Source organism: Myotis davidii, unplaced genomic scaffold, assembly GCF_000327345.1.
Source record: "Myotis davidii unplaced genomic scaffold, ASM32734v1 scaffold586, whole genome shotgun sequence".
In the NCBI taxonomy this organism is placed as follows: Eukaryota; Metazoa; Chordata; class Mammalia; order Chiroptera; family Vespertilionidae; genus Myotis; species Myotis davidii.
Genome location: NW_006296809.1, coordinates 91,816 through 103,054, shown reverse-complemented (window position 1 = coordinate 103,054; position 11,239 = coordinate 91,816). Strand labels below are relative to the sequence as shown.

Here is an 11,239-nt window from a genome sequence, read left to right as displayed (position 1 = left end):
TGCGCCCCCGCTGGGTCCGCCCGGCGGTGCGTTTGCCGGCACCGGCACCAGTTGTGCGGGAGCCAGCGCTCCACCTCGAAGTGGGAGGGGGTGTGAGGCCTGCGGGAGGCTCGGTCAGGAGGCGGCAGCCACCACGTTTTCCAGAATGCACCCCAGTGTTGGGAAGCGCCAGTCCAGCGTCACTGGGCAATATACTTAAGGCGCCTGGTCCACCTCCTGCTTTGTTCTCACGTTTACCGTCTGCCCCCTCCTCCGTGAACCGTGCCCTAGGCCAGGCTCCCCAGGACTGGGGACCAGCAGGAGAGGGCATCAGTGTGCCCGGGCAGGGAGCTGGAGTGAGGCTGGCACAAGCACTTAGCCCGGGGCTCAGGGGGGTGCGCTCCCACTGAGTCCCGTCCTGCTGAGTGCCTGGCCTTGCCCTGGGAGGCCCCCCATCCCCCCAGTGAGAAAGGACTGGAGGTTCTCCCTGCCTGAGCGTCCCTCCTGAGAACCCGCGGGGGTCAGCGCTGCAATACAAGGCTGCGACGCCAGGTGGCGATGGACACGGGGCCAGGAGTCTGCGGGGCCTGCGCTCCGGGTGCCATGCGCGGGCGGTCCCAGGTGCACAGCCGAGACTGGAGGCGCGTGAGGCGGAGCAATATCCATTTCCCAACTGAAGTTCAGACGATTGCCTGCCCGCCCGCCGCCTGCCCGGCCGGGGCCCATCCAGGAGGAGGAGGGTGAGTCACGGCCTGAGGCTGGACTGCCTCCTTCCGGGCTGCCCCGTCTGTGCCCTCCTGGCCCGTCCTCCCTGCTCTCTGGCCGCCTTGCGCACATGTCCCTGGGTCAGTGGCTTAGGATGGTGGCAGCGGTGTGGACACACACGCTCACTAGGCCTGGGAGGGTCGAAGAGGGTCTGTCCTGGGGGAGGGGAGCTCAAGGAGGGGAAGGCCTGGGGGGATGGGGTGTGCAGCCCAGTGGGTAGGGGAAGAGTCAGGGCCTGCTCAGAGCTGAGCCCCACACTTGGAACCACTCAGCCCACACTGACCTAATCGATTTATTTGCATGACAGCTGGAGCCGGGAGGTTTGGGGAGGGTCATCACGTAGTCCCGTTAGGGAGGTCTGAGAAGCAGAGTGAGCGGAGGCGGCCCCACGCTGAGGGCCTGGGCAGAGGGCAGCACCAAGGGGCTGTCCCCGGCCCTCCTCAGGCTGTCCCTTTCCGGCAGCTGAGGGCAGCTGGCTCTCTGGAACACTCACCAGCTATTTTTATCTTGGCTTTTGTCTTGCAGACACTTCCTGCTAAGTAGTGATGAAACACCTTCTCAGGCCTGGCATGTGGAGGGGCAGGGAGGGGCCAGAACTTCCTGGGGGGCGGTATATGATCTTAGTCACTTCCCTTCAGGGCAGGCGGTCCTTCCAGCTAGTTCCTGCAAGGGCCATGGGTCAATCAATGTTTGCTGAGTGAATGTGCATTTCCGCCTATCTGCCTGCTCTGGGTGTTGGAGCCTGTCGGTCCCTTTGCCTGTGTCTGTCTGCCTGTAGGGCCAGGGCCTGGGGACCAGACAATGACGGCAAATCATCGGTGTGAGCTCAGGAGAAATAATCAGCCCGGGAAATTTGCAATGGGGGACGGGCTGGGGCAGCCCCCACTGTGCTGCCGATTCTCTCCAGGCACCAGCAACCTCCTCCCCTCTTGCTCCCCACTTGCTCCCTGCAAGCTGGGCTGGGCTGTCCATCGCTGCTCCCTGGAGCCCTGGGGGTACACCCCTCCTGGGATGCACCCTTGTTAGGCAAAGAATCGGCCCTGGGCTGGCAGCCTCCCCAAGGCCCCCAGTGACCCCTCCTGGTATTCAGATCCCGCAGACATGATGGGCTGTCTCTTCAAGATTAGGTGGCAAGTTCTGCCTGCTCTCTGTCTGACAATGTTTACTCTGGGGAGACCAGCTGTGCTGTGTTATGAAGAAGGCAACCCAGAGTGACCTTGAGACCTGTGGTCACCGCCATGACAGTCAGCTTAGTAGCAGGCCCTCCGGCATCGTCCGGCCCTCAGACAAGCCCCAGTTGCAGCGACAGGGCTGGAAGCTTGAAGCCCTATGCTTGGCCCACGTCACCCCTGACCTCACAGTAAGAGAGGTGCGGGTCCCTGAGCAGCAATAGCTTCCCACCTCCAACCCTCCCATTCTTACCCTGGGGGTGGGGCTCCCCCAGCATCCTTCCTTGCCTTGTCCCAGCACAGTGAGGGTTAGGGCCCATTGTCTTCTCCAGGCTCCATGCCCACCCCCCAACTTCTGTGCTGGCCACAGTCTGAGCCAAAAATCCCTGCCCAGGGCCTGGATGGCTCCAGCCTGAGCACCCCCAACTCCTGACCCCCTTCCTGTCCTTCAAGACCCCAGGCACCTCAGCACCTGGATGTGGGCTCTCCTTGCCAACCCAGGTCAGGGAAGTGTTACACACGCCTTGGCCAGGCTGTTCTATGGGGACCAGGAGCAAATCTTCATGATCTTGGGTGTCATCCCGTGCACTGAGAGGTTGCCGGTTCGATTCCCTGTCAGGGCACATGCCTGGGTTGTGGGCTGGATCCCACGTAGGGGGCGTGCAGGAGGCAGCCGATCAACGTTGTGCTCTCATATTGATGTTTTTCTCTTCTCCCTTTCTCTGTAGAAATCAATAAATTATCCTTAAAATATATATTCAAAGTGGACTTCATAAAATTAAAGTGCTTTGTACTTCAAAGGACATTAGCAAACAAGCAAAAAGACAGAATGGATGACAATATTTGCAAAACATATTGACTAGGGACTTGTCTTTAGAATCCTATCTAATACAGAGGGAATAGGCTAATTGACCACAATGCCCTTACAAAGATGGTGGCGCCCACAGCCAATAAAGAGGGAATATGCTGCACTAACCGGTTTGGCTCAGTGGACAGAGCGTCGGCCTGCGGACTCAAGGGTCCCAGGTTCAATTCCGGTCAAGGGCATGTACCTGGGTTGCGGGCACATCCCCAGTAGGGAGTGTGCAAGAGGCAGCTGATCGATGTCTCTCTCTTTCATCGATGTTTCTAACTCTCTATCCCTCTCCCTTCCTCTCTGTAAAAAATCACTATTTTTTTAAAAAAGAGGGAATATGCTAATTGACCGCCACGCCCTCAAAGATGGCAGTGCCTCCAGCCACTGGGGCACTTGCCTCCAGAGTCCCCCAGTCCCCTCAGCCCCCCCAGCCACTCAGGGCCAGTTCAAGGCGCAGGCAAGCCTTGGATGTCGGCTGCCCAGCCGTCCAGGGCCACCCGAGGCTCAGGTAACCAGGGCCAGCCAAGGCTTGTGCTGCCAGCAGTGGCAGCAGCAGAGGTGTGATGGGGGCATCGCCTTCCCCTGATCGCCGGGTCACCTCCTGCCCCTGAGGGCTTCTGGACTGTGAGAGGGAGCAGGTCAGGCTGAAGGACCCCCACCTGTAGTGCATGAATTTTCATGCACCGGGCCTCTAGTATATAAGTAACTCAACTCAATAATAAAAAAGATAAAAAATCCGACTTAAAAAATGCGAAGAATCTGAATAGTCATTTCTCCAAAGATCTGTAATTAGCCAATAAGCACATGAAAAGGTGCTCGGCATCATTAGCCATCAGGGAATTTAAATCAAAACCACAATGAGCTGAAACCAGGTACATGCCCTTGACCGGAATCGAACCTGGGACCTTTCAGTCTGCAGGCCGTAGCTCCATCCACTGAGCCAAACCGGTTTCAGCTAAAATAAATCTTTTTGTTGAAAATATTACATATGTCACCCCCACACACACTCACCTCCTCCAACCCGCCCCCAACCCACCCCACCCCAGGCCTTTACCACCCATTGTCTGTGTCCATGGGTTAGGTGCAGCCACTTTAGAAAAAGTCTGGAAGTTCCTCAAAAGATTACCTGTAGGGTTCCCATGTGCCTCAGCAATTCCATTCCTGGGCCTGGACCCACAAAAAATGAAAACAAATGTCCACTAAAAAGTGTGTGCAGTATTATTCATAATAGCCAAGAAGTTGAAATAATCCAAATGTCTGTCAACTGACGAACTGAATGGATAAATAAGTGTGTATAGTCATGCAAATGAATGTTATTTGGCAATAAAAAGGTATGAAGTACTGAAATATACTACATATAACATGGGTGAACCTCGAGAATACTATGCTCAGTGAAAGAAACGGTCACGAAAGACCACATATTGTGTGATCCCGTTTACCTGACGTGTTTAGAACATGCAAATCGACAGAAACTAGATGAGTGGTTTTCTGGAGCTGGGGGGAGGTTGAGGGAATGGGGGTGGGGCCTCTTGTGGAGTAATGGAAATGTTCTAAATTTGATTATAATAATAGCTGCACAACTAAAAACCATTTACTTTAAATAGATGGATTGAATGATGTGTTAATCATGTATCGATAAACCTGATGACCTCCTCCCTACAAAAATAGCCATAGAGAGAAAGTTCTAAGAGCTGCTAGAGAAAGAAGAGGCATTATACACAGAAGAACAAAGATGAAATGATGGCAGATTTCTTGTTGGAAAAATGCATGTGAGGAGACGGTGGAACATATTTGAAGTGCTAAAAGTGAAAACTATTCCTTAGAACTCTATAAGCAGACCCACCCCTACCTATGCAGTTGGTTGATCATCAACAAAGGTGCAAAGGTAATTCCCTGGAGAACGGGGAGTGTTTTCAATCACTGGACCAGGAACAACTGGACATCTATATGCAAATAAAATCTGGAACCATGCCTCACACCATAGGTACAAATCAACTCAAAACAAATTATAGTTCTGAATGCAAAACCCGAAACTATAAAACTTTCTGGAGAAAACTTAAAACATTTTTGTGACCTTTGGTTAGGCAATGATTTCCTAGATATGACACGAAAAAAACAATCCATGGAAGAAAAATGGATAAATTTTTAAAAATATATATACATATATATATTTAATACATTTTATTGATTTTTTACAGAGAGGAAGGGAGAGGGATAGAGAGAAACATCAATGAGAGAGAAACATCAAGCAGCTGCCTCCTGCACACCTCCTACTGGGGATGTGCCCACAACCAAGGTACATGCCCTTGACCGGAATCGAACCTGGGACCCTTCCGTCCGCAGACTGATGCTCTATCCACTGAGCCAAACCAGTTAGGCCTAAAATATATTTTTATTGATTTCATAGATCAAGGGAGAGAGAGTTAGAAACCTCAATGATGAGAGAATCATCTATCAGCTGTCTCCATACTGGGGATCAAGCCTGCAACCTGGGCCGGCCTCCTGGTTCATAGGTTGATGCTCAACCACTGAGCCATGCTGCCTGGGGCCCCGGTAAATTTTTTAACTTCTGCTCCTCAAGAGACATTGTTAAGAAAATGAAAAGATAAGCCATAGAGTAGCAGAAAACATTTGCAAATCACACATCTGATTAAGAAGATTCAGAGATCTCTCAGGAGTCAACAATAAGAAAAGAACTAACCCAATTAAGAAAATGGGCAAGAGATTCGACCAGTCATCGCACAGAAGATTATGGCAGAAACAAAACAAAACATGAAGGGAGCCCTAACCGGTGTGGCTCAGTGGATAGAGCGTCGGCCTGTGGACTGAAAGGTCCTAGGTTCGATTCCGGCCAAGGGCATGTACCTGGGTTGCGGGCACATCCCCAGTAGGAGATGTGCAGGAGGCAGCTGATCGATGTTTCTCTCCCATCAATATTTCTAACTCTCTGTCCCTCTCCCTTCCTCTCTGTAAAAAATCAATAAAATATATTTAAAAAACAAACAAACAAACACGAAGGGATACTCTAGTCATCACTAGTCATCAAGGAAGTTCAGGGTAAAGCCAGAGTGAGGCACCTAGACGTGTATGAGATGACGGAAGACTGGCCACGCCTGTCGGCAAGGATGTGCCTCACACACTGTTGCTGGGAGTGAAAACTGACCATATTGGGAGACAGTCTGGCCCTTCCTTAGGAAGTTAAGCGCATTCCTGTCCTGTGACCCAGCCACCCCACCTTAAGTATTTGCCCAAGAGAAATGGAAGCCCACGTCTACACAAGACCCGGACACAGCTTTCTATAGACTAGTCCCATCCAGAGATAGCCCAGGGGTCCATCAGCGGTGAACGGAAATACCAACTGTGTAGCCAGCAACGGAACACTCCACATTCATAATTTTAAAAAGACCTATTGATACACACACTGGTGTGGATGAATCTCAAAATACTTGTGCCGAGTGACAGACACCAGACACGTCCTCTTGTCCTTACAAGAGGGAACGTGCGGTCTGACCCGTTTGTATAAAATGCCAAGCTACGGAGTCCCAGGGGAGCAGGGCCAGAGGCGACTCCAAGGGAGAGGAACCTTCAGGGATGATGGGCGCTTCACTCTCTGGATTGAGGTGATGGCTTCCGGGATGTTTACCTGCCAAAACGCAGCGAATTTCACACTCTAAATACGTGCAGTTTGCCGTGTATATATTATACCCCATTCAAACGATTACAATTTTTAAAGTAAAAAGCCCGTAATCTGTGGAAAGCATTTAAGAGTGTCCGGCATGGAATAGCTGCTCGTTGAAAGTTGGCTCTTGCTTCGGGGTATTTACAGTCTCACAGGGGCTACAAACCTTCAAAAGGGGGGCCTGGCACCCCAAGAAGTGTCCAGGCCCTCCCCCCACCTCCCACCCCTCACCCCTCACCCCTCACCCCGCTGCGCTCTGCTGGCTTCCAGTGGGGGGGACCTGTGCCCTCTGGTGGCCGCCAGGGGTAGCGCAGGCTGCGTGCTGTTCACTGCCTCTTTCTGATACCGGCCGCTTCCCCCTATGGGGTTGCTTTCCATCCACAGAACCGCTCCCTCCCGCCCGGGTGCTGGTCTCTGCAGAGACACGGCCTCCAGGAGCTGAGTCAGTGTCCCAATGACCTGCTGCAGAGCTCGCCTGTTTTCCTTGGCGGCCAGACCCCCGGGGCCAAGCAGGTCCCTGATTGGGGTGGTAATTAACTCCAGCAACAGCTGGTTTTCAAAAGGCCTTCTCGTCCTTGCTTGGCCTCCAACCTCACCCACCGCACTCCCCACAGCCCTGGAGCCAGCCTCCCTGCCTCCTGTGACCCTGTATTCTCTTCTTCCAGGGCCACCAGGCTGGTTGTCACAAAAGCCTCCCCTGGTGGGAACCGTGTTTGCCTGGACATGCAGGTCCACACACATGTGCCACAGAGCAGGGACCCGCCCTGGGATTCCACAGGAAACACAAAGTGACAGGGCACCCCATCACCCACCATCCTGGGGGGATGTCAGCACCCCTCAGTCACAGGTTCGATGGGAGAAGTGGGGTAGTGAGGCTTTACAAAGCGAACAAGCCATCATCACCGCACCTGCAAGCCACCTTCACACCTGCAAGGCTTTGGGGCAGGGAACTTGAGGGAACAGAAAAGTGACCACCACCAAGGAAACTGTTGACAGCTTGGATTGTGCTAAAATTTGAATTTTATCCATTTAAATTGCTGTTCATCCAAAATAAAATAAATTTCTATTCATCCAAAGGCACCATGAAGAGACTGAAAAAGTGAGACAGAGCGGTAATCACAGGGCAAACATTCCATAAGATGCATCCGAAGTGTGTGAAAGCTCCCACCAATGCATAAGGAAAAGGCCTAGAAAAGTGGCAAAAGCCCTAGGAGACCATCTGAATGGCCAGGAGCTTTGCTGTTGTGGAGGTGTGAGCCCGGAGGACGGCAGGCGTGGGCACACGGTCCCAGACTGTAGCCCCTGGTGAGCGCAGCACCACCCGGGAGGACCGCTGGGCAGGCCCACCTCGCCCTCTGACCCACACACTTTACAAAACCGCGGACACATGTTTGCCAACAGGATGTTCCCGACTGGTCACCACATGCTGTTGATTATCAGCTACAAACGGGAAACAACCGAGGCCCACCCCAGGATACGCTGCGGGGTGAGCGCCTGGCGGGCGCTGACGGCACAGCCCCCAGTCCCCGGCTCCAGCGTGACAGTGACCGTGGGAGAGGGAAGGAAGTGACCGTGAGATAACAGAATTTGTACAGATTGGTCTCTGCCCCAGTTCCTGGCACCGAGCCCCCGAAACCCTTGTCATGTCCTGGATGGCAGGAGCACGGCAGTCTCTCCTCCCGTGAGCAGCTCTGCTGGGCTCCTGGTGAGGCCTGGTCCCCAGAGGAACCAAGCCCTGCATTCCCGTGAGAGGGGACAGGGCTGACCCCACAGTGAATGACCGTCTGCGCAGAACCCTGCCGGGTGGGCTCAGGGTGAGTGGGAAGGGCAGCCGCTGGTTGGTGGCGCCCAGGACGCGGAAGCCCCGCCCCTTCCACGTGCCACGCCCAGCGCATCGCTTCCGTCCTGTGATCACCGGTGTCCGTTGTCACCTCTTTATAATCAGCTGGCAAATGCGGTGTTTCCCTGAGTTCTGTGAGCCACTCCCGCTAATCCAGGCGCAGCAGCCATGGGAACCTCCGGTTTGTGCCAAGTCAGACAGATGTCCGGGGCCTGGCGTCCACGGGGGCAGCCTTGTGGGACGGAGCCCTTAACCTGGGATCTGCGTGAGGCTCCACGCAGGCTGACAGCGTCAGGATGGACTGGAGTCGGTGCGCGGCATCGTGGGGAGTGAAGTCCCCACGCCTGGACCCGGCACAGAGCTTTGCATGACTCGGAAGGAGCCCCAAGGAGACAGGGGTGCAGGTGTGGAGAGGAGCGGAGGGCGACCTTCCCGGCCAGGCTACCCGCCCAGGAGCACCGGCCTTCCCGCGGGCGTCTGGCGGTGGCCACGCCATGGGCGCACTCCCCGTTTGTTCCCTTGAGCGCTTCCTGAACACTGTCACGCGGAATCGTTTGCCGACACTCAGTGCCCATCCTGGCACGTCCTTGCGATGCCTCCACTGTCATCTCGCAGCTTGGCCCCAGGTCCTGTCCCTCAGCCTCTCACAGGATTTTGGTCCCAGGCTCTCACTTCCGCCCATGACGCGTGGCTGCCGCGAATGGTCTTACTTCCCTTTGTGCCGATGTGCTGTCCACCCCACTGCTCCCGCCTGTGTTCCCAGTGGGGGCCGATGCATCCCAGTGACCTGGCCAGGGAAAGGCAACACAGCCCCAAGCCCAGGATGGCCGGGAGCCGGCCAGCAGCAGGGGCTTCAGGACCCAACTCTGCCGCTTGCTGGCTGTGTGGCTCACCCTCTCTGTGCCGCACCCAACTCTGCTGTGAAAGAGGGTCCTCCTGGCACCCCCGACCCGACCAGGAAGGTGTCCCTCAGGGTGGACAGTGTTTGGCAAAGTGCTCAGGGGGGTCCTGGCAGGGGCTGCTGCTCGCCACCTGTCTCAGAGGCATGTCACCTCGCCCCCCTCCTGAGGACTGGGTCACCTGGGGTAGTGGCATCTGACCCTCTGTCCTGGAACCTGTCTGGGGTCCCATCCCCAGGAGCCTACGTGGGGAGATGCTGGCGGGAGTGACCCCCTTTTCCTTCCTGACCTCTCCCAACGCTCTCCAGGGGCCCAGGAGTCATGCCCATTTGGGGTGCCCTCCACTGGAAGCCTTCAAGAACTCCACGCGTCCCCCACACTCCCAACAGGATGGGCAGTGCTGCCCGGAAGGGGTCTGTGTGGATCACCTCCAAATGACCTGGAGGAACATTCTAGAATCCATCATTTCCCACCGTGTCACTCTAATCCCTCCATTCCCCACAGGCATCAGGACAAAGCCCTAAGACCCAGAGATCCTGGACTGGCCTTGGGGGGCGGGGAGCAGAGGGTGGTGGGATGGGGGCGGAGCAAGGTCTCCCAGTAGCGGGGTCCCTTTAAAAGGAAGGAGCAGCCCTCAGCCAGGCAAAGGGAAGCCACGTGCTGGTTGCTGGTCAGCGTTCTCTGGCCAGCGTCCGACCCAACTAGGAAGGTGTCCCTCACGTAGCTGGAGGCCCCTCAAATGCCATCTATTTGTGGCCTGGACCCTGCTGGCTGGCAGGAGACATGTGACCTGGGACGGTATTTTTGGCCGTGGGGGTGGGGCTGCATGGCGAGCCAGCACCGGGCGGTGGACAGGCAGCTTGGACGCCCAGTGCTGCTGCTTGGCTGCTGCAGGTTCCAGGTACGACACCAGCAGCCCCTCATTCCCGCCCGGAGGGGTCCCCGAGGTAGACAGCCCCCAGGGGCCTTCCCCAGAGCTAGAGAGGAGGGCGAAGTTCAGGGTCAGGAAGCCGCCTCGGTGCCTGGGGTCCAGGCATCTCCAGCTCAGAGACAGAAGGGCAGCCCCACAGGGGTTGAGGGATTGGAGACTCCAGCCAGGGTCACCTTGGGTCACTGAGACGGGGCAGGGGAAGGGGCACGTCTGGGCCGGGGACACAGACCCTGGGGATGACCGAGGGAGGCAGGAGGCTCCTTTCTGTTCTGGGCCCTCCTCCCTAGGCTCTTCCCGGGGACCCACGTACACTCTGGCTGGCACCGGTGTGACCAGTGGGTGCTCAGAGGAAGCCCAGCAGCCTGTCCCAGCAAGGCTAGTGGAAGGTCATCACCCAAGGCTGGTCACCTGCTGGGTACTGTGGCCCCGCCCCCATGGCCAAATGCCCCCTGGGGCATGCTGGGACAGGCCAGGGCTCCCCACAGCCAGGTCGGCCTGTCCGGAGGAAAGTTGGAGGGTAAGGCCGACCCAGCTGGGCAGGAGATGCTCGGAGACGTGAAGGAGAGCCACCTCTGGGGTTGACAATCCACGCACGAGGATCCTTCGCCGTGCCCCTTGCCGATCCAGAGCGCGTTTGGTGGAAGGAACGTGACCCCATGTCGTAGAGTTGCCACGGGGGTCAATTTAAAAGCAGAGACGGTGGGGCTGCGGCGCTTCGGCCCTGGAGGAAGCAGCCAGCTGCCGCCTGCACCCTGCTTAGTGGCCTTCGGGACGAAGATGGCGGCCCAGTGCTGAGCCAGGGTGGAGGGGTGCTGGCAGGCGGGCAGGGGGTGAAGACCCCGGCTCTGCTGCTCACGCGCCCTGCTGACCGAAATGGAGAACTTCCAGTACAGTGTCCAGCTGAGTGACCAGGACTGGGCTGAGTTCTCGGCCACTACCGAGGAGTGTGGTCTCCTGCAGGCCAGCCTGGCCTCTGGGGACGAGCTGCTGTCCAGTGACATTGACCAAGGGGACAGCAGCGGCAGCAGTCCCCCCGGGCCCCGGCCCCTGCTTGGGGGGAGTGGCTGGCCTGGCTTTGAGGAGGAGGACCAGGCGGCCACGAAGCAGCTGGTCAGCAGGTC

At 56.3% G+C, this 11,239-nt stretch overlaps 1 protein-coding gene and 1 long non-coding RNA gene across 2 annotated transcripts in view; both read left to right on the top strand.

Annotated features, from left to right (window-relative positions):
- The first annotated feature begins 6 nt into the window (after positions 1–6).
- On the top strand, positions 7–1,452 carry LOC107184474. The gene is made up of 2 exons (XR_001515323.1): positions 7–719; positions 1,207–1,452. It is a non-coding gene; the product is annotated as an uncharacterized LOC107184474 (long non-coding RNA).
- Positions 1,453–10,095: 8,643 nt separating this feature from the next.
- The window catches only part of PERM1 (PPARGC1 and ESRR induced regulator, muscle 1), a 5,005-nt gene continuing 3,861 nt past the window's right edge, over positions 10,096–11,239 (top strand). Inside the window, 1 exon segment of the mRNA XM_015569670.1 lies at positions 10,096–11,236. Coding sequence (XP_015425156.1) covers positions 10,992–11,236 — 245 coding nt within the window. The 5' untranslated portion in view covers positions 10,096–10,991.